At 37.7% G+C, this 21,147-nt stretch overlaps 1 protein-coding gene across 1 annotated transcript in view; it reads left to right on the top strand.

The window, feature by feature from the left end:
• The first annotated feature begins 2,674 nt into the window (after nt 1–2,674).
• TDRD12 (tudor domain containing 12) overlaps nt 2,675–21,147 on the top strand; it is a 37,915-nt gene continuing 19,442 nt past the window's right edge. Inside the window, exons 1-15 of the mRNA XM_074839477.1 lie at nt 2,675–2,745; nt 5,577–5,625; nt 6,839–7,000; nt 7,309–7,445; nt 8,857–8,976; nt 10,358–10,413; nt 11,753–11,838; nt 12,905–13,103; nt 13,724–13,800; nt 15,332–15,390; nt 16,136–16,196; nt 17,271–17,381; nt 17,764–17,949; nt 18,615–18,768; nt 20,830–20,957. Coding sequence (XP_074695578.1) covers nt 5,596–5,625; nt 6,839–7,000; nt 7,309–7,445; nt 8,857–8,976; nt 10,358–10,413; nt 11,753–11,838; nt 12,905–13,103; nt 13,724–13,800; nt 15,332–15,390; nt 16,136–16,196; nt 17,271–17,381; nt 17,764–17,949; nt 18,615–18,768; nt 20,830–20,957 — 1,566 coding nt within the window. The 5' untranslated portion in view covers nt 2,675–2,745; nt 5,577–5,595. The remainder of the gene's footprint in view (nt 2,746–5,576; nt 5,626–6,838; nt 7,001–7,308; nt 7,446–8,856; nt 8,977–10,357; nt 10,414–11,752; nt 11,839–12,904; nt 13,104–13,723; nt 13,801–15,331; nt 15,391–16,135; nt 16,197–17,270; nt 17,382–17,763; nt 17,950–18,614; nt 18,769–20,829; nt 20,958–21,147) is intronic.

The raw sequence follows: 21,147 nt of genomic DNA, 5'->3' as shown, positions 1-21,147 counted from the left end.
TACAGTTGGCTTTCTGGGCTGTAAGTGCACATTGCCTGCTCATATCCAATTTTTCATCCACCAGTACCCTGAAGTTCTCTGCAGGGCTGCTCTGAATCCCTTCATCACCCAGTCTGTACTGACACTGGTGACTACCCCAACCTAGGTACAGGAGCTTGCACTTGGCCTTGTTCAAGCTGAGTTCCACATGGACCCACTTCTCACACCTGTCCACGTCCCCGCAGATGGCACCCCTTTCCTCCAGCACACCACCCGCACCACTCAGCTTGGGGTGATCTGCAGACTTGCTGAGGGTACCCTCAATCCTTTGTCTATGTAATCAATTAAGATATTAAACAGTATTAGTTCCAGTATGGACTCTTGAAGTACACCACTCGTTGCTGGTTTCCACTGGGATGTTGAGCCACTGACTGTAACTCTATGGATGTGGCCATCCAGCCTATTCCTTACCCACCTCATAGCCCATCTATCAAATCCATCTCTCCAGTTTAGAGGCAAGAATGTGGTCCCCCAACATCAAAGGCCTTAGAGAAGGTTCAGGTTGCTCTTCCCTCATCCACTGATGTAGTCACACAATCACAGATGGCCACTAGATTAGTCATGTACTATTTGCCCTCAGTGACACCATGTGGGCTGTCTCAAATCACCTCCCTGTCTTTCACACGCCTCAACATGGCTTCCAGGAGGATCTGTTACATGAAGCATAGAAGTGAGGCTGACTGGTCTGCAGCTCCCACAGGTTCTCCTTTTCACCCTTTTTTAAAATGTGTGTGATACTGCCTTTTCTCCAGTTGCTGGGGACTTTGTGCGACTGCTATGACTTTTCAAATATAACGGACAGCAACTGCACCTGCCAGTTCTCTGAGGACCCTGGGATGCATCTTGCCAGGTCCCATGGACTTGTCTATGTTCAGATTCCTCAGATGGTCCTGAACTTGGTCTTCTACAACAGAAGAGACTTTCTTCCCCCAGTCCCTACCTTGAGGTTCAGGGGAGAGACATGGGAAGAGTGATTGCGAGTGAAAGCTGAGGCAAAAAGAATTGTCAAGTACCTCTAGCCTTCTCCACGTGGGTTGTCACTAAGATCTCCCATCTTATTTATCAGAGGGGTGGGGGACATATACATTTTCTTAAGTCCTCCTGTTCTGACCAATATACCTGTTGGAGCCCTTATTATTCTTCAGATGCCTTGCCAAATTCAGCTCCAGCTGTGCCTTAGCCCTCCTGATCCCATTCCTATACACCCAGCCACCATCCCTATCTCCTTCCCTTTGGATACACATTCCTGCTTCCAGTCCCTATGCATTTCTCTCTTGCACTTCAGTTTGACCAGAAGGGCCTTACTCAGCTATGCTGGTCTCCTGCCTTCCTTGTCTGATTTCTTCCACATGGAAGTCACGAGCTTTTGTACTTCAAGAAAAACATCCTTAAAGAGCTGTCTGATCTCTTCTGCTCTTTTATCACTGAGGGCAGGTTCCCAGGGGCTCACATCCACTAGTTCCTTAACTAAAAGTTCACTCTCCTAAAATTCAGATCTTCACTTTACTCTTCATTTGGCTCATAGCCCTCGAGATTATGAATTCAAATATATAAAAGAATAGATCTAAGAAAACACAAAAACAAAGAAATTGTATCATCTGCAACTGTTTTGATCTTGCAATATAGTCTTTCATAGTTGCTAGACAGCTTCCTTCATGATTTTTTTATTGTTTGGTACTTTATGGTTGTTGTGCCAATCTACTCTTGTGGTAGACAATAGCTATTAGAAAATATTTTCAGAGAATAAATTATTCAGTAACTTAGATACAGGTTAGATGCTTACAGAATTTTTTACACACCTGTGTGCTGCTACATATTATGTCTTTAATTCTAATACAGGTTTTGCTGTGTGTCAAAAAACATTACTTAAGTGTACAGTCTGCCTCTCCATCTTTGATTGTCTCCTGTAACTTTTTTTTTCCCAACAAAATGATCCAGTAGGGGGAGCTTGAAGGCCAAAGGACAAAAAAGTAACAAAAATACATTATTTTACACAGAAAGTTATGACAATTGTTAAATGCAAGCATAAATGGCTTCAAATATATATAAAGGAAAAATCTTTTAATATTAAGTTAAAAATATTACTAAAGCTGTAGTTTCAAAATATTGAGCCACTCTTAAGTATGGGCTTCTGCCCAAAGAGGTTGTCTCTACTTCCCAGTTGCATGTTTCAGCCCCTTCTCTTGGGCTGGCACCTTGTCTATATGCAGCCTTGTGCAAAATTAAATCAGGACTGAAACACTTTTTTTTTTTTAAGCCTTAATGGAAAGGGTAGTATACAACAAAGTGAATTAAAAAAGAAAAAAAAAAAGTAGCTGCCTTATCACAGAGCTTGAGATATGAGAGTGAACATTTTCTTAAAGGCCTAAATGCTATCAGACATTTACAACAGCTGTTTTCCACCATGGGTATGTATATATTTAAGAAGCATAGCTGAACTCTAATAGGGAAATGCCAGGTGCTCTTCCTCCCCACCTACCGAATTTTACACACCTTTAAAGAATACACTCCACTTGAAACTTTACAGCCTCTCCGAAAAACACGTGCCGTAGAAGCCTTGGCTGTTACCGTCTCATAGCGTGGGATGAGACCCTGCCTCGGGAAGACACTGCCACAGGAACAGCCCCAGCCCGCTGCCTTCCAGCTGCCCCGCCGCCATCCTGCCGGCCCCCTTCCCTCAGCCTGAGGAGCCACCAGTGCCGCACTGTGAGTCTCGCCCCTCCCAGCCTAGGGCAGGAACAGCAGCAAGGCAAGACTCTCACTTAAGGCTCATTTACCATAACAATACACTTAAAAGCGTTAAGAATGTGCCATTTCAGTGTTCTAACTCCGCTCTAATAACGCACTTCCTCGTTCCCGCCAACACGCCGAAGTTACCTCAGGGCCCTACGGCACATGCGCAGTAAGCGTAACGCCTGATTGTGGTGTGCGGCGTGCGTACGCATGCGCACTGGGCGGAACCGCGCTTGCGTACGGGAGGGGGTGTGGGGGCGGGAGGGCTGACTCGCTCTGGAAGTTTCTGAGGCGAGCTGCGGGAAGTTTGTGTTGGGCTGTGTTTGGGTGCTCGTAGTCGTGATTACGTTCGTCACTAAGGTTAGGGGGTTTATTTTTATGATGAAGAACCTGAAATGAAGGTGGATTATGAAGGAAGTTGGGTAGGGGAGGGAAGGGAATAAAGCAAAAAGCATAGTTTCTTAAGTCTTTCATCTTTTATTGTGCTTTCCTTGTAGCCTATCCGAGTATGAAGAGAAGTTTATTGGTGGGAGTTTGTTGTGTGTTTTGGGGTTTTTATATGTGCTGCTTGAGGACAATAGAGAAGTGAAGAGCATTATGTCTTTGCCCTTTACCTATTGTTTGGTTTAACCAGCTTGTTAGATATTATTGCTGGGGGGTATTGTGGTTTTGGTACCGTAAATTGGGTCTGAAAAGAACCCCCTAAGATAGTTTGAAGTTTTAGAACGCAGGCATTCTTTATTGCAGCACTGGATGCATGGGAGATCGTTCCACCTAACGTGCATGCTGAAAGATGAGAGCACACTTATATACAATAAAAGAAATTAATATTCGTGTAATTTCTAAGAAGTACATGTCTGTTTTCAGAGGATCTAATGCATATGTTAATATGTTGCACAAGCGTACTAAAATTTGGGGAAGGGTCTTTGAGGGGCTTCCGTGGGGGTTTGTGGTGGTCCCTAGTGGTTGTTGAAGAGGTGTCTTAGTGTCCTTTCCATGAACTCTGAGGTTTTTTTCATATATGGCCTCGTCTTGGCTCATTGCTTTGTCTGTAAAGTTTTTCAGCTTTCTTATCTTCGACTACCACAGGTGTCTGTTGGTTTCTCTGCCCTCCCCGGGATGTACCCATCACAGTCGCAAAAATTATGTCCTTGGGTGCCTTCTTGTCTGAGGCCCCTTACAGCAATTAGCACCAAATGCTTGCAGGCATCAGTTTGGGGATTGCTGGGCATTGGTCAGCAGGTGGTGAACAATTGTATTGTGCATTAGCTGTTTTGTATATTCTCTTACTATTTTCCCTTCTGTTTCTGTTGTATTAAACTGTCTTTATCTCAACCCGCGAATTTTACTTTTTTTTTTTTTCTGATTTTCTCCCCCATACCACTGGGGGAGGAGTGACCAGCTGTGTTTCCACCCCTGGGGGAGCCGATTGGATGTGTGTTTTTTAGAGGGAGTAAGACTGACTAGAGGGAGAGAGGCTGGGATAGCAAGTGTTTTTCTTCTAGGAATGTTTGTATCAGGCTTGTGTGGCTGGGGAGGAATTCTTTTATCTTTGCTTGTTATGTTTTTCTTAACGTAGCAGTTTGGGGTGAGGGATTTGGTGATCTCTTGCATCTTCACAAGGTAAATATCCTTACTGTTAGGTATGGGATTTGAGCAAATGTCTGTGTTTTTATTTAGTTCCTAATAACAAAGTGTGTGTGTTGTTACTAGAAATGTATTAAGAGAACCAGCCTTTTATGTAGGGTGCTTTATCCTTGATACTTTGATAGGTCATTTATTGGTTTTGCACTTCTCAAACTGAGAGATTAGGAGCGGTTATTTGTGCCTCTCCCATGTTATTCCTGAAATAAAAGTGTGTATTTTTTAAGTGTGTAAGGCAGCGCTATGTATCTCATGTTATAGTATAGTGCATGTTAGAGACTTGTGTGTAATGTGAATGGTAATCTTGTATTATGATATTAGGTAAAGCTTCTAAAAGTTTCAGCTGTTTCATTGTAGTGTCAAGCTGGGAATAATTAGTACCATCTTTTAGCAAAGCATGTTGATAGCTACAACCACAGTGTAGCTGTATTGCAGTTTCTTATTCAGAGCTGACTTGTTCAACACTAGTTTTGGAAGTGAAAGGCCAGTGTCTTGACTTTCCACTCCCAAAACTTTTTACTAGGCACCTTCTTCCAGTGTGAATTCTTTTAAGTGGTAAGGTGGATACTGCAGTGATGATACTGTGATGCACTGGTTTGTGCCAAAATGACATGCAAATTACTTCAGTCTGTAGGCAGTTTATTATTCCATTGTAATTCCTAGGTATGATAGGTACTATTGCAGATGAATGTAATGTGAAATACCAGTAAAAATCTGTTACATTAAAATTGTTTGCTAAGGTTGGGACTCTTCTTTTGTGTTAGGTTGTTTTGTTTGTATTAATGATGTATTTCCCTCTGGTGTTTCTGTCCATGTGGTCATAGATTATAGCAGCCCTTGTCTTCCATTGGCCTATTTCTGTTGGCCTCTGAATATAAGATAAGCAGCTATTAACAGATGTGTTTTGGTGTACTAAAAACTGATGTGGTTGTGTTTAAATATGTGTGGATGGCAAATCTTAATTAAGCTTTAACACAGTACTTCATTAAGAAGGCTGGTTTGAACCCTTTGATATGTGTAAATCAGTTGCCTAGACTAATACTCCTGAGACAAGTATCAAAAATCTATAGGCTTGCTTTAGGTGTACGCTCTTTACATAGGCTTCAAAATAAATGATGGCTTTAAAAATAGTTAATCAAATGTTTGCTGTTCTTTTGCAGTAATGTTGAGGAAGACTGGATGAGAAACATGGAAGTCTTGGTATTAAAGGTATGCTGCTGTTTTTTTAATGTGTAAAGGATTGCTGTTTGTTTATTTCAATGCAACTCTGGAAGTCAGATTTACAAATAAGATGATGCCTCTGTATTTCCATTCAGCATCACTTTCTTACACATATGGGGTCATATATGGATTATATATGTTTTGTCATTTCTTTTAGGTGTTTATATTGGATTTGTCTCAAGAGGTCAGTAGGGATGCAGCTAAAACCTAAAATGGAAGATGTGCAATATGTTAAATACAGTGTAGTGTAGTACTAGGTTCTACTGAATTCCACAACAGATCATGGAAAAATCATTTTTCCATAATGCAGCTAGGACAGCTGACCCAAGGGATATTCCTTACTGTATGATGTCATGCTCAGCAATAAAAGCTGCAGGGAAGGAGGAGGAAAGGGGGGCCTCCTGTGGTTATCAAATTTGTGTTCTCCTCAAGTTAGTGTAACATGTGATGAAGCCTCGTTTTCCTGGAAGTGGCTCAACATCTGCCTGCTGACGGGGAACAGTGAATGCATTTCTTTCTTTGCTTTGCTTGCGTGTGCAGCTTTTGCTTTACTTATTCAGCTGTTTTTATATCAATCCATGAGTTTTTTCACTTTCACTCTTCCTATTCTCTCAGTCATCCTGATTCAGGGGAGGGAGAGAACAGCAGTGGTGTTTAGCTGCTTATTGGGATTAACCCACAATAACCGGGGCCCCAGGTCAGGTGAAAGACTGGGATATAAAGGTTTACAAAGGCTGAGCAGAAAGCTGTGACTCTGTTTTAATGAAACTGACTGTCGGGTAGACTTTCTGAGCATGAAGAAAAGTCTATTGGTGGGGTTTCTTGTGTGTTTGGGTTTTTTATACATACTTCTTGAGGGCAATATGGAAGTAAAAAGCTTTATGTCTTTGTACTTTGCCCACTGTTTGGTTTAACCAGCTTTTTAGATAATGCTACTACCTTTGAGGCTACATTTGCCATTAATTGCAGTGCTAAAGAAACTTGCAAGTTGAGAAGTCATTTAATGAACTAACGGTCTGAAGTTGAAAGATGTTTTCATTGTTGACATTCTGGGTGCTAAGTATCCAGTCCCCATAATTTTTAAGGTGCATCACTAAAGATTTTTATTTTTACATTTACCTGCTCAGGTAGTCTTAAAAACATCCTGTCATTTTAGCAGAAGCTAATATTATTTGTTATTGTTATCTACCACTTGTCCCAGATTGAAGATCCAGGTTGCTTTTGGGTTACTATGAAAGGATGTGGGCCCTATGTAGTCGATGAAGTAGAGTATACAAACCTGAATGCTGAAATGAATCAGTTCTATGACAAATCTTACGAAGATGTGGATGAAGTAAAACCACTGACGGTAGAAGAAGGCCAGGTAAAATTGTTGCTGTGTTGTGTAGATAGAAATAGTCTGTTACTTGCATTGGTTTGGGATTCAGGTATCCAAGATATGCAGTATTTTTTTTTTTTTTAATATTGCTACGTAGAAAAGTAGAAAATGACACATGTATGGGTTATATCTTCCTATCTGTAAGCTTCATAATTACATAAGCTGCAGTACTTGCATTTTAAAAAGAAAATTGAGGGTTTTATAATAAATACTATGTTCTTGCCTCAAAAAAAATCTTTCAGTGTAATTCACTGCATTTACAAGAAGCTGCTGCCTTGTTCTTTCTTTTTCAGATTTGTGTGGTTTTCAGTGAGGACCTCAATTGCTGGTGTAGAGCAGTTATTAAGTCAATCATGTACTGTATGGATCATTATCAAACAGAATGTTTTCTTGTGGATTATGCCAAAAACATTTTTGTTAAAACAAAGGAGTAAGTTGGGGTTTTTTGACACTCACTGAAATGTAGTTGTTAGTTAATGCATACAAATGCTATTAATATTTATTTAGATTGATAGTGCCAAGGCTTTGATTTAATTGAGGTGTGAGTTGGGTCCACAAGAAACTGCTAGCCATATGATAGGCTCTTGCAAGGGTGGATGCAAACCAGTCTTTACTTTGTGAATTTTTAAAGATGCTTTCTATTGTAGGTTTTGGGTTTTTAAAGATTTGAAATTGAAATAATGGCAGTTTGTTATAACTGAAATGTATGATTGCCAGTTGATGTTATTTATATATACTTTCCTCTCTTATTAAGTAATTATATATTAAAAAACTGTAACCAGTGAAGATCATTCACAAAGTATGCTGAACCCGCTTTTGACATCTAGACACAAATATGTGGGGGTTTTCCCACTGCAGTTTACTAGCTTATTTGCTTTAAGAGCTGATGGTCTGTCTTGGCACGGTGCAAAAAAAGTCAGTTTTCACAGGTTCCCAGTTTTTAATAAAGCCACTATGAAACCTACTGATTCTAAAATCTTGAAAAATGTGTTTTAAAAAATAACTGTTCCAATTCTTAGCTAGAATTAAAGTTAACTTCTCAAATAAAATATGCAACTTTTGAGTACAAGAAGCTTTACCAAATCTTTTTTGCAGTACTCCACAGAATTAAGATAGCTTAGGTAAAATACTTTAAAATAAATCTCAAGTTAAATAATGTTTTTAAATTGAATGTGGTTGTATTGGAAAGCAGCTCGACAGTGTCTTGAGTTTAAAAAATGTTTCAGTTAGAAGTAAATGTGTGATTTACTGCTTTCTCATTGCAAAATAAAAATTTGAACAAAAGTGATAAATATATGGGTCTTAAAAGCTTTTGTATATGGTGTCTTGCTGGTTAAGTCTTCAACCAAACAAAGTGTAAAGGATAAGATTAACACTCTAGTGGTAGCTTTATTAAAAAATAAATTATTTTTAGGAAAATGAGTGCAAGTGCAAATTAGTGTATTTCTTAGATTTCCTTCTTCCTAATGTTAATCCTACCTGGTTTCTCACACAGAAGTAATAATTACAAAATGGAGTATGCAGTGCCAGGTGGTATATGTGGTAGTATGAGGGCTAAATATTATGAAAAGACTTCAGACTGTAGTGGCAAAGGATCAGAAAGATTTCAAGTAAATAGGAGGTGTATTCATATCTGGAGCGAATCTGTTCACTAGTTGCTCCTGACAGCACCTCTCAGAGTAAAATAAAACAGTGGTTCAAGCATGTTTCACAGCGGGAGCCAAACTTCTGGAAGAACTGTGTTGTCAGATACAGGGTAACAGAAAGATGTATGTGAGACCAGTGACCTCTGGAGAATAATTGCATTTTACAGAGCAGATTTTTTCTGCTTTGTTTTTAAGCATTCGAATTGCACTGGAAGCATTTATGCAGATCCCATATAGAGCAAAAAAGTGTAGACTGTATCGCACAAAGCCAGTGACGTTACATATCGACTTCTGTGAAAACACTGCAAAAATAGTGTAAGTAGAGTTTGATAAATGTATTCTAATCATAAATTTCCTAAGCGTGAAGTTTTATTGCAGAAGGTTTTTTTAGAAGAGATGATGTTTCAAGAAGAACATAGGAAATCAGATTTGGAAAACTGTCACTATTTCAGAGGAGCAGTTCTTAAACGGAACTGCATCCTTAATGATTCTTCCTTAATGATTTTGGTTTTAATATTCACATGTTTGAATCTTTTGATATTTATTTAAAAACCTTTGGAAATTTAGAAAGGTCTCTGGGAGTTCTTGCATTTTGTTTATCATCCCAGAGCTGTGTTTCTTGATTCCTAGCACATGAACTGCTTTACTAACCTGTCCTTATGTGCTGTTTCTTGCAGATGCTTATCTTACTCCTGAGCCTCTTTTTTTTTTTTTTTGTGGTAGTTACGTGCTTAGCTGAACTGAAGTTCTGTAACTGTTTATAGGTAGCTTTTTCCCCCCCCAATTCTGTCTTTTTTCTTGACACATTTTGGATTCCTGTTGTGCTTTCCTTATATTCATGTCATTTTTTTTCCTCACTGCAGTTTTGAAGGGCTTGAATAAAGTTTTCACTGGGGTCTGGTGGTGAAGAAAAATGTTTCTGTATCGTTGAGTTCCAGGATGCTGTTGTCAAAGATCCTGCCAACTTGACAGGGACATGATTAGATCACTGGAGAACACAGCCCACAGCAGGAAAGATACTTAGATTTGTGTCACTGAAGAATATTCAAAACTACATGTGGTCAAGCAGTATATTTTTTTAATACTCTTGTTTGGAACAAAAAATTAGTATTTGACTTCCCGTATTCTGACAGAACAAATACCAGCATAGTTTGGGTAGGAATAGTGTACATCTTGAGTGGGCCATCGTTGTGAACTATCAAAATAGAAGTAGATGGTCATATTTTGTTTCCAGTGCTCTTCATTTGATTTTTTAATTTATTTTATACTTAAAGTTGCAGAAGATGGTAAAGAGTGAACTTTCTGCTACAGACCTTTCAACCTTTAGCACTTCAGTGTTTTAAGTGCTTGTTCAGAATTGCTCAATACCTATTTAATTAATGTTCTGCAAGTGGGTTCTTGCTTTATTTTTGGTTCTGTTTCATTTCTATCATATTTTATGTTGGATGTAAGTCGTCATACCTTGACAAAGCAATATCCAGTAATTTTTGATCAGTTTTATTGATGAGCTGAAACAATATTATCAAGACTGAAGTTATATTCGAAGCAGAGAGATTCTGCTAATGTGTCTAGCTGGTGCACTTTTAAGGTTTGACGTGACTTGAAATAATTTCTTTACATGCATCCAAAGTTTTTTCCAAAATTACCAATTTAATTTTTGATGATGTGGGATAACTGGTTGTGTTTATTTTCCTAGACCAGCCAAAAGATGGGATAGTGCTGCTATTCAGTATTTTCAAAACCTTCTCAAAGGTAAATAAAACATCCTGCCAAAATCATAATTGGCACTTCTATTTTGGGAAAAATAAACTTAGAGAAAGGTAGTACTTCTGTATACGTATTTGATTCTATTTAAGAATGTTGTATATTAAAGAGAAAGGAGCTACATAAGGTTTTTGTATGGATCGACTAAGGCAAAACTAATTGTGGAGCTGCATTTTGAGTACTGTGGGCTTCCATGCAGCATCAATTTTTATAGTTGACTAGATGGTATCTGGCTCTTGGACAGGCTAAATAAGGTAGCAGTCATGTAACATTTGTTTTGAACAGTGGAGCCTTTCTGTGTGTTTAGCTTAAATCTTTGAATGAGCATCACAACTGTATTTTTGTAGTTTTGTACAGAGATGGCAAGATCTGGCTTCTGAGTTTACCCTTTCAGTTGTTCTTTGACAAGGATATAAGCACCAGGTCAGAAGAGGAATATCTTTATTACGGTTGTTAAGAGGTAGATTGAGCTCCAAGTAGTTATTTAGTAAGCTAGAACCCAGTCTGTTCTTGTCCTTTCCTATGTTTGGTGTTTCAGTAGGTCATCCAGTCTTTTTTGTGTCAGGTCTTCTATTTTGGTATGAGACAGCTTTTGGTCTTAGTAGAAGAGCAGCTTTTTACTGAGATTTTCTAATCTTCTTGCTTACATGCTTCTACCTGAAAAACTACCTACCTGCTTACAAGTATAACAAACTCCACATGAAAGGTATGTGGGGGAGAAGGGATGAGTTTATGAAAGCAGTAAAGGGTCTTTAGGCTGATAATTTCACACACTTAACTGCCACGTAGCACTTCAGGATTTACTTTTTGTACCCACACATCTAAGTCATACATGCCTTCCTGCTGGCACATCATCAGTGTGTGCAGAAGTGCTTCAGAATTTTCTAACGGGCTTTATCAGCTATGTTTGCTTGAACACAGAGCCTAACCAAGCTATACAAATGTGCAAATAAAACTTTCAAGAAAAGTAAATGTCAAGTTTGGAAAGTATGAATTTGTACTACAGATTGTCAGAGGCTGAAAGATAAGCTAAAACTTTTAGTGTAGAACTAAGACTAGTTTGTGTGAAGAGGTAATTAATCTGTTTCAGCTCTCAACCTTCCTTAAAGACTAAGGACAAGGTCATTTTTGTAATTAAGTCTTTATTCCCTTGTTACTTTCTTATTTCACTTAAAAGTTAACAACACTTGTACTAGCTTCTATAAAGATATAGGTTACCCATCTAATTGTGATTTCTATTTTTGTCTATCTTGAAAAGTACAAGTGAAAAATACTGATCATTTGATAAGGGTTTAATCTTTTTACTTGTGTTTATTACTACATTTAGCAACTACCCAAATGAAAGCCAAGTTATGTGCTGTAGAAGATAACACGTTTGATGTTTTTCTTTATGGGACAATAAAAGATGAAAAGGTAAGATACTTTTATATCTATAAGCCTGTTCATGCCCTTTGCTATGCAAGTTACAACTTTGCGATTAGTTTAAGGTTGAAAAGCATTACTTGTGAGTTTCGTAATTTCTGTCAGATATAGTAGATGCTAAATCCTTAACTTAATAGAGGTTTTGTTTTATATTTCTGTTGCTTGTAAACTTCTGGAGGAATTCCAAGAGGCAGAAATCCCATTTTTCTTTGTGAACCTCTTCTTAGAAGATACTGACACACAAGTGAAGTCCAGCAAGTACTTCAGGTGGACTACTATGTGAATTATTTAGTGCGCTTTTGCACTTTTTTTGTGGTATCGTACTTAAAGATGTTTCAGTAAGGTGGTTGCGTAGTATTATAACAATAAACAGAAGTTCACACTTGCTTTTGCATAAGACTGAGTCTTCAAACCTTTGGGAAAAAAAATAAACCAACTAGTTCCACTTGCCAAAATATGTAACTTGTGCTAAATCTCTGCTGTAGCTACTGCCAGACTTCAGCAGCTGTATAGTAAATACCAATTAATTTATTTGAATACTGCTTCTACTTAGAGTGTTTTTACCAAGACTTTTAACCCTGGAGCTGTGTTCTTCGTCACAGACAGTACCTTTGAAGGTACATACTAATTTGAATATCTTCTCTCAGTTCAGAATCCCCGTTGGCAATAGTGTCACTGATCTCCAAGCTGATGGCGTTAAAGAAGTTTTAGGTTTAGTATTAACTTTTTTTCTGCCAGATGTTGATGCATGCTGAGTCAAAAAGAAATAAACCAGCTTGGTTTACTGACAGGTTTTTTTAAATTTTTAGGGCTTATAGAAAAAGTTCAGTAAAGTACAGAATTTTAGACAGAAGCACGCAACTGACAACTAATTATCACCTGTTTAGAGAACATACAGGAAGATACGACTTATTTCTGTATTCTGTAGTTAATATTCTTCAGAAAGCATTTGCTGATACGTTTTACTGCTGTTGTTTAAAGCTTCAAATAAATTCTAAACAAGTATGTGGTGGCAATTGCTTGTTCATACTGGTCAACAAAGATCTTGGTTTTTTAGGTATGCATTAATGATGATCTTGTCTCAAAGAACTTTGCTCATTTTGAGGAAGCTAAAGAGAATACAGGGAGTTCTGCAGATTATCAGGAGAACCGAACGTCATTAAGTGTTGAGTCACTTCCAGTGAAAACTGTTAATCCTGCACTTGCTTTCAGGCCAGTGCTATTTCAGGAGAAGGTATCAACAGACCTTGAAACAGGTGGGAATCGTGTATGTCAGAAACAGTCATACATGCAATGCATCATGTGTCTTTAACTGGATATATTGAACGTGAATGTACTGACTCAGTAGATCAAATGGTATACCCTGACAAATGATGCTTATGTATCAGACTTTACAAAGACCAAGCAAGTCATCAGATGCAGGAATACTGTAAAGCTTTTTGTACTGTGGAAGAAAAAGGAAGGATTGCTGTTGAGTTGCACAGGCTGATATGCTTAATGGCATTGGATATTATTGAAATTACTTGTGACATTGATCATTGATGCATTACTGGGGTTTTTTTGAGTTTGGAGGGATTTATTTGAACAGAGGGGATTTTAAAACTAGTATTTACCATGAGTTGTCTCATTTATAGTGATTCAAGTCTGTCTTTTAGAAAATATGCAGCTTTCCATCCTTTATCCTTGTTCACTCAACTCATCTGCATAGTTACCTTTATGTAAAGATAACTGTTCTTTTTGTTGTTCTTTCTGCCATTAGGAAACGATACAAGCAACTAAACTAGTCAGTCACAACCCACTGTAAATAAAAATACTGGCACTTTATGTGTTTAGATAATCAGAAATGTGTTTCTGCAATTTTTACTTACCTTTCTAGGTCTTCCTGTTTCCAGTGTCTTTCTTAAAGAGACATACCAAACATCACGTACAGATCTAAGTGAAAGTACTGCATCTGTAAGTGTTATATTTTGTATTAAATTGTCAAAGATGAACTAAAACATACATAGGACAGATTAGGAATACTGTAGTCATCTATCTTGTCCTTCTATGTAACATAGATCTGGGATCTGCACTAATTCTTGATATAGTTAAAAAAGAACATTGTACTTCAGTTCCTTTTTTTTAAATTGCAGAAAATAAAAAAAAAAAAAGTACTACAGTCCTTGAAAAGGTTGTGCCTCCTTTTGCACTCTTTTGCTATAGTTTTATGAAGATGATAGCTGTCTACACTATGCAGTTTTCTGAACATATACAAATGTAAATTTCAGTGTTTCCCTGAAAACAAAATAGACCTTATGCTGTACTGTGGTAAACATTGGAGTCTCATTTGTTGAGTCATCTAGCACTTTAAATGTCTAATCTGGCTTCTTGCTATTTTCTCTTTTTTGCTTGCTGTTCTTTTCTGAAACATTTTTCAAAAGGTCAGCGCTCATTCTTGAGTATTAGATTGTGTACTGAATTCCACCACTGGAGCTATTACAATGTCCATAAGAGGAAAGGAAAACAAACTGATAGATTCTAGGCAAATAATCACTGTTGAGTGTATCCAATCTCAGCTATTTTAAAGAGCCCGTGTGCTGTTCCATGTCCTCTTCTGCTAGATGTTTTAAAGCAGAAATTTGTTTCTGTGATAGCAATGGAACTACTTCTTCTGTCAGATCAGGGGGAAAAAAGGAGTTTTACAGAAGTTATTTTTCAGCTCTCCTGAGAATTGAAGGATGACAACCATTCCTGAACTTAAACTGTAATATCTTATTAAAATATTTTGGAAAGAATGATGATGCAAGTAGTAGTGTGGATTCTTACTGAAACAGAGCAGGATTACCTTTATACCCTTCTGCAGTCAGCTGAATTACCTTCACCAGCCACTTGAGTGATGCAAGGATTGCTGGTGACTAATGATGAACACTAGAAAATCCCTTGTTGAGAAGCAGACATCGTTGGGGTAACTCTGGATCCCCGTATCTGCTACTGGTTACTCCCTTGAGGATTTGCAGTGGTGTTCAATTTAAGTTCATGGGTCTAAGTGTGCAGCTGGGTAACCTGGTTTTGTTTTTCCTCCTGTGTGTGGTGTGCAGGCCTTCCACAATTTTTCTTAATTTTGCTTTAAAAATGAAAATGTTTAAAAACATGTATTTAGTATGTGTTCATACTAGCTCAGGTACCCAGTTACGACCATAGTTTGAAATGTGACTGTGAAATAATTTTTCTTTTGTGTGGGCAATGTTCTTGTTGCATGCTTGATTCTTAGTAAAGAAAATACCATTCTATAACAAGTTAGTTAGCTTTCTGAAGTTCGTTTAATCAAAATTGTTGCCTTATACAGACAAACTTATAATTTGTACAAAAATTCTCCAAATATTTTGGAGAATCCTAGAGTTAGGAAAACCACTTTCAACTCAGTAAAGTAAAGAAATAATTTTTGTAAAATGTTGCTCTTGAATAGTATTTTATGACTAAAAATGTGTTCATCTTTTCTTGATAGATTGTCAAAGCGATTCCAGGTTTGCCTTTCAAAGAAGATACAGCAGTTCACACAGACAGGTATGGTGCAGCGTGTTAAATATTTTAAATAGTTATGTAATCAGATAATTAGGAGCTTGTAGTATGTTTCCAGTTACTATGAGGCAGTTAAAAGGGTGGAGGGTAAGAGAAGATGCATACACGTGCTTTTGAGGAAGAAGGGGATATGAAGCTGCTGGTACTTACCCAGACTGCAATAAAAACAGCAGTTCTTTCTAAACAACAGCTTGACAACAAGGATGTGCTGGGGAAGTATTCTTCTGCACACTAAACGTGTTAGGTTGCTTTATTCTTAGTGTGATTTATAAAGTTTTCAAATTCAATGAAATATGACTATGAACTGATTTGTGCAATGCTTTTACTGTGCTGCATTGTCAGTTGTTGCATGTATAATAAACACAAGGAGTGTGTTTAATTAAGTTTCTAACTGATGCAGAGATACGTTTCTTTTTTTGAAAATTAAGAAACCTTTTTACTACAGTCTGGTCTGATTTTCTTCTAAAGTTGTGGAACTCAACAATTATTATCTTACAGAAATTTCCTGAGGGTTATTTTCAGATGCTTAAAAGCTAATACTAAATTTTATTTTCAGAATGGTGGTACTTGATTTCTTCTTTCAAGTTTGAGCATTTTCCTCCTTGACATAGGTAGTGCATCAAAAATATTTTGTGAATTGCTTGATGTAGTTTTAGAAATATTGCTTGTATTTATGAATTGCATTTTATTTTTGCTTTTATGTTGGATTTAATGTTTGTATGTTTCTCAGGCTTCAGCAGTTCTTAAATTCTGATCCTCTGAAGGCACACATAATTGAAGATGACCAACAGGTATTTCAAGCATTAACTTTAATTTCTCTTGTGGAAATATATTGTGTGTATGTGGAAGGTTTTGATAGTATCTGGGCTGCAGGAGTAGTCTTTGTGGAAGGAGGTCAGGGGCTGATTCTAGCCACATCGGCAACAAGACCCATTACAGGCCAAAATTGAGCCAACCAGCAAAGTTGGTGGTGCCTCTGTGAAAACATGTTTAAAAAAGGGGAAAAAATGCAGGAGAGGGAACAAAAAAAAAAAAGTGAGAAACAAAGGCAAGGTCAGGTTTTGTGTACCTGAAGGGACTGCAGTCTGTGGAGGACCTACACTGGAGCAGACGGAAGGAGTAAGAGAGAAACTGCCATGTTCTGACTGCAGTCCCTGCCTTGTGGTGCTCCTTGCTTCCGTGGTGGGATGGCGTGTAACCTGCATTGATAAGGGGAGAGGAGAGGAGCTTGGAGTGAAATTGGAGCCTGGGAATGGGGGAGGAGAAGTGTTTTCCTGAAGTTTGTAAATGTTTGTTTCTTTGTTTTAGTTTCCCAGTAACCAATATGTTGGCAACAAATTAAGCTAGCCTAAAGTTGAACCTGATTTGCCTGCATCAGTAATTGTTAAGTAACAACCCTGTGTCTATTTCAACCCATGAATCTTCTTGCTCACTCTCCCTGTTTTTCTCCTCCACGGAGAGAAAAACTATCTTTCCCCCTAGAAGGGGAGAGTGAGTGAGCAAGTGGCTGTGTGGGTGCTTGGCTGTGAGCTGAGGTCAACCCACTGCAGCAAATTTTACTAGTCATCTTTTTTTTAACTGTATTTTAATTGTTAAAGCTGAATGCTAGCTGTACACAGAACATCTAGTGCATTCTCTTGGATGAATTAAGACAATTTTGATAAATATTTCTGTAAGAAATGCTAATTTATGAGTGTTTTTCACCACTGGTCTGTGTAACTTAACAGCATGTATGAGTTATAATTAAATTGTATTTACAATTATTTTGGCTATTTATCATCAAAATAACATTTTTTTTAAATATAAAAATGATTTTGAGTCTTAGGTAAGCTAAAACCCTTTTAAGTATTGCCTTTGTCATATAGTTTCAGAATTTTCAAAATCTTGGTGAAGAAAGAAACTTTGTCTTTCTCAGCAACAAAATTGAGCCATCGTCAGTTCTGGAAACAGCACCACTTTTTGATGATCTGAAAAAGGTAATGCTAATGTAATATGTTACATTGAATATCTTTATAAGGCTGGTATCATACCTCAACTTTGGATACTAAATATTGTAGTCATACCTAATTTTGATTGAGGAATGTCTAGGAGGTTGTTCATGTGGTTGAACAAACAAAGCTTCAGAGAGGTGCTGTAAGAATTGTGCACATTTCTGGTATATCAACCACTGTGCCAAGTCACAGGATTTGAATTTCAGTACAGTAATATAACTCCTCCTCAGCTCAGAAGAATTTTGTTCATATTGCATGTTAAGGGCATTTATTATATAGTGGGTCTAAAGCTTTTGAATTGCTCAGTGTTTTGTTGGTTTTTAAGTACACAGTTTACATGTGGAACTCTTAATTTCTCTTTCTGCAGGAACTTACTCGGAAAAAACGTTTAGGCCCTAACTTCACAGAGTCTTACTGTTGGCCGCCAGTAGCTCGAGGCTGTGATGTAGTTGCCATCTCATATCACGGAAATGATCCGTTCTTATATATTCCACCAATTCTTACGTTTTTGCAGTTGGGAAGTTGCTACAAAGCCTTGCCAAACACCAATGGGGTATGTATATATTAGAGTAGTAACAGGTTTTCTGTTCTAAAGTGCAGATGTAGAATAATGATCCAGAAGATAGCAGATGTTTAGAATGTGTGCATTTAATGGGATCTTAGTGTATCTTCATGATGCTTACCAGTTTATATAAGCCCTTTGCTTAGAGGCTTATGGAGGTGGAATGCATGCATGTGGGAGTCAAACTTACTTATCAAGTAATCTAACAAGTGGTTAGCATCGTATCACTTTGATACTTGATGAAGCTTTGTTTTTGCAGAGATAGAATGTCATTAAATTAAAATTTGTATTAGCTCTCTTAAATATTGTAATTAATTTTCTAACTTGTATCAGAATTATTGAGGTTGTAAGGCACCTCTGGAAATTTCTTAGCACAACCCCAAGTAAGACAAGTTGCTCCTGCTTCTGTTAAATTTTTGGACCTTTTACTGTATGTTGCTGCATATCCACACCAGGTAACCTGGTGTGTAGTTCCTTGGGGCTGTAACACCTACATTTAGGAGGTGATATATTACTAAAATCTTCAGTACTTGGAAGTACTTAAAGGCCTGTGTCGCAGATCTTGGTTTTGCCTTAAACGCTGAAGTAGTAAAATTCTTAAGATTCTGAACTCTTGTCTAATACTACAGTGTAAAATTTGGTACCTTTGTATGTAGCCGCTAGCGCTTATTTTGTGTCCTGGGTGGAAGAAGGCACAGCTTGTTTTTGAGCTACTACAAACATATGAGAGATGCTGCAGGCAGCTTCATCCAATGTTGATAATACTTGGGCAGAAAAAAGAAGAAGCTTTAAGTGTGAAAATCCAAGAATGTAAGTATACTTTCTGTCTTCTTAATTATGCTTGAAAACATGCGCTGCCTTAATTGCAGGAGATTGTGAAGGAAGCAATTTATACTTCGTTTTTGTTCTATAAAGTGATAACTCTATTTCTTTAATGCTGTAACCGTAGTGATACATGAAGCTTCAGTAGTGCTATGTAACAGTAAATGGTATTAAAGTTTTTTGAATATCTACATGTTCAGCATCTTTTGATGTGAGTCCATAACAGTTATTTTTGAGCCAAATTAGTGGTACGGATTTGCTGCAGATCATGCTGAATTAGGATTAATTGTGGACTTTCTTGATTTAGAACTAGATTTTATAATGGGGTGGGTTTTTTGGTACATGAGCATCCATTGCTAGATGGCGGTACTGAGTCTGTCAGGGATGGAGTTAATTCTCTTCACAGTCTGTGTGGTGGTGTGTTTCGGATTTGTAACTGGGAACAGTGTGGATAGCACACCAGTGTTTTGGCTCTTGCTGAGCAACACTTACATGGCATCAAGAATTCTCTTTTCCCAGTCTGCTGCCCAGTGAATAGGCCAGGGGTGGGCAAGAAGCTGGGAGGGGACACAGCCTGGACAGCTGACCCAAACTGACCAAAGGGATACACAGTGCTGTATAATATCATGCTCAACAATAAACACTTGAGGGGTGGTGATGATCTGATGAGTGGGTGGGCATCTGTCTGATTGTAGGATGTTGTCAGTGGTTGTCTCGGTATTGCTTCTGTCTCATCCCTCTTTCACTTCTCTTGACCCATGAGTTTTCTCACTTCGGCAGTTGCTGTTCTCTCCCATGTCCCACTGGGGGTGAGGGGAGTGAGTGAGCATCTCTGTGCATTTTAGTTGCTGGCCGCAGTCAGCCCACCACAGTAATGTGTATGTTCTTAAAAAATATTTTTTATGAATATGTAAGTATTTCAAGTACCTGATATTTATTTTTTAAAACTGACAAATGTTTGGGGGACGTGTCTGATGCTGCTTTACGGTTTATATACACTTAACACAATTCTCCTCTTAATTTAAAAAGAATATTGGAAAAGTGAGGGATTAAAAAGGAGGTAATAGTTCTCTGGAGCCAAGTTGCATACATGTCCAACACTAAATTTTAGCTTGAAGTTTGGGGTTTTTTTTTTTTAATGATGGTTTCCAACTTGCTTATTTTAGTAAATTCTAAGTAATTTTTGCATTTAAGTTCAGTACTGTGCAGAGGATACTCCATAGAGAAGAGGAGTCATAGAAGTAGTAAAAGAACTGTTTGGAGACTTGCCTTACTTTTAAGTAAAACACTTAGTTTTACTGTTCTTCTTCGGGCTTTTTGTTAAGCCTTAATCATTAACTGCATTTTTAAAAGTGACTTTTTGCCAAGGAAACAAGAAATACAGATAAAACTATGAAGGACTGTGTAAAACTTTTCAGTTTCAGCACTTTGTATTACATCCATCATTCAAGTGTAAGAACCTGGTGGATGAAATCAGATCTTCTATGAGAACTGTTGGTATATTTGCACAGATTAAGATCATTGTGGTTTTATTTTCATATATACATACACATATATGTGTGTAGATATCTAAGCTACAATGTCTGCTTTATTCCAATTTTTAAAAGTGAACTTTTCTAAAGGCTGCTCTTGCATGTATTTAAGTATTTACCTTCTGTCTGTTTCTGAAGTTCTTATCTCTACTTCCATTAATTTATTGGAAAACAAAATGGCATCCTGCTTTTTGAACTTGTTAACGTTCAGACTTTTCAGTCTTTCAAAAATGCAGAGTTTTACTTAATCAGATCTTGAAGACATGCAGGGATAGAAAAACACAAGCAAACTAAAAATGACTGTAGACCAGAAGCCAGGAAATTGAGTTCAGTGTTCTCTATTTAAAAAAAAAACACCAAAACAAACAAAAAAACCCACCCAAAATCAATAACCCCCCCAGCTTAAAGATGATGCATCTGAGCTGCAAATGTGGCCTTTTTAATAAACTATGTTGTGTAGTGTCTCATTCTTTCAATTTGTGAGTTAATGTTAACAGTCTTTTCTTCCTACTTGTAGGTGAAGTAATCGTGACTACACCATATAGCCTCCTGAGACTGTTTGAACATCACAGTTTATTATTTTGTAGGCTTTGCCACCTTGTTCTTGATGAGGTTGAGGTACTGTTCTCTGACGCTGCTGAACAGGTAAATGGTTTTAATACATTCAGCTGGTAAAATGCTGTTCCAGTTGTGCACATCTCAAGAACAGTGGCACATAATGAGAAAAGCCAGCCTTCCCAAACCCTTGTGGTAGAGTTGAAAAGAAAACAGAAATTAAAAAAATCACATCTGCATACTTCTGGCAGAAGGAAACACTGGAGAAGTGGAGATGTAA

The sequence above is a fragment of the Strix aluco genome, chromosome 14, assembly GCF_031877795.1.
Source record: "Strix aluco isolate bStrAlu1 chromosome 14, bStrAlu1.hap1, whole genome shotgun sequence".
NCBI classification, from domain to species: domain Eukaryota; kingdom Metazoa; phylum Chordata; class Aves; order Strigiformes; family Strigidae; genus Strix; species Strix aluco.
Note: the sequence above shows the minus strand (reverse complement) of the source record. Positions and strands in the feature narration are given on the sequence as shown.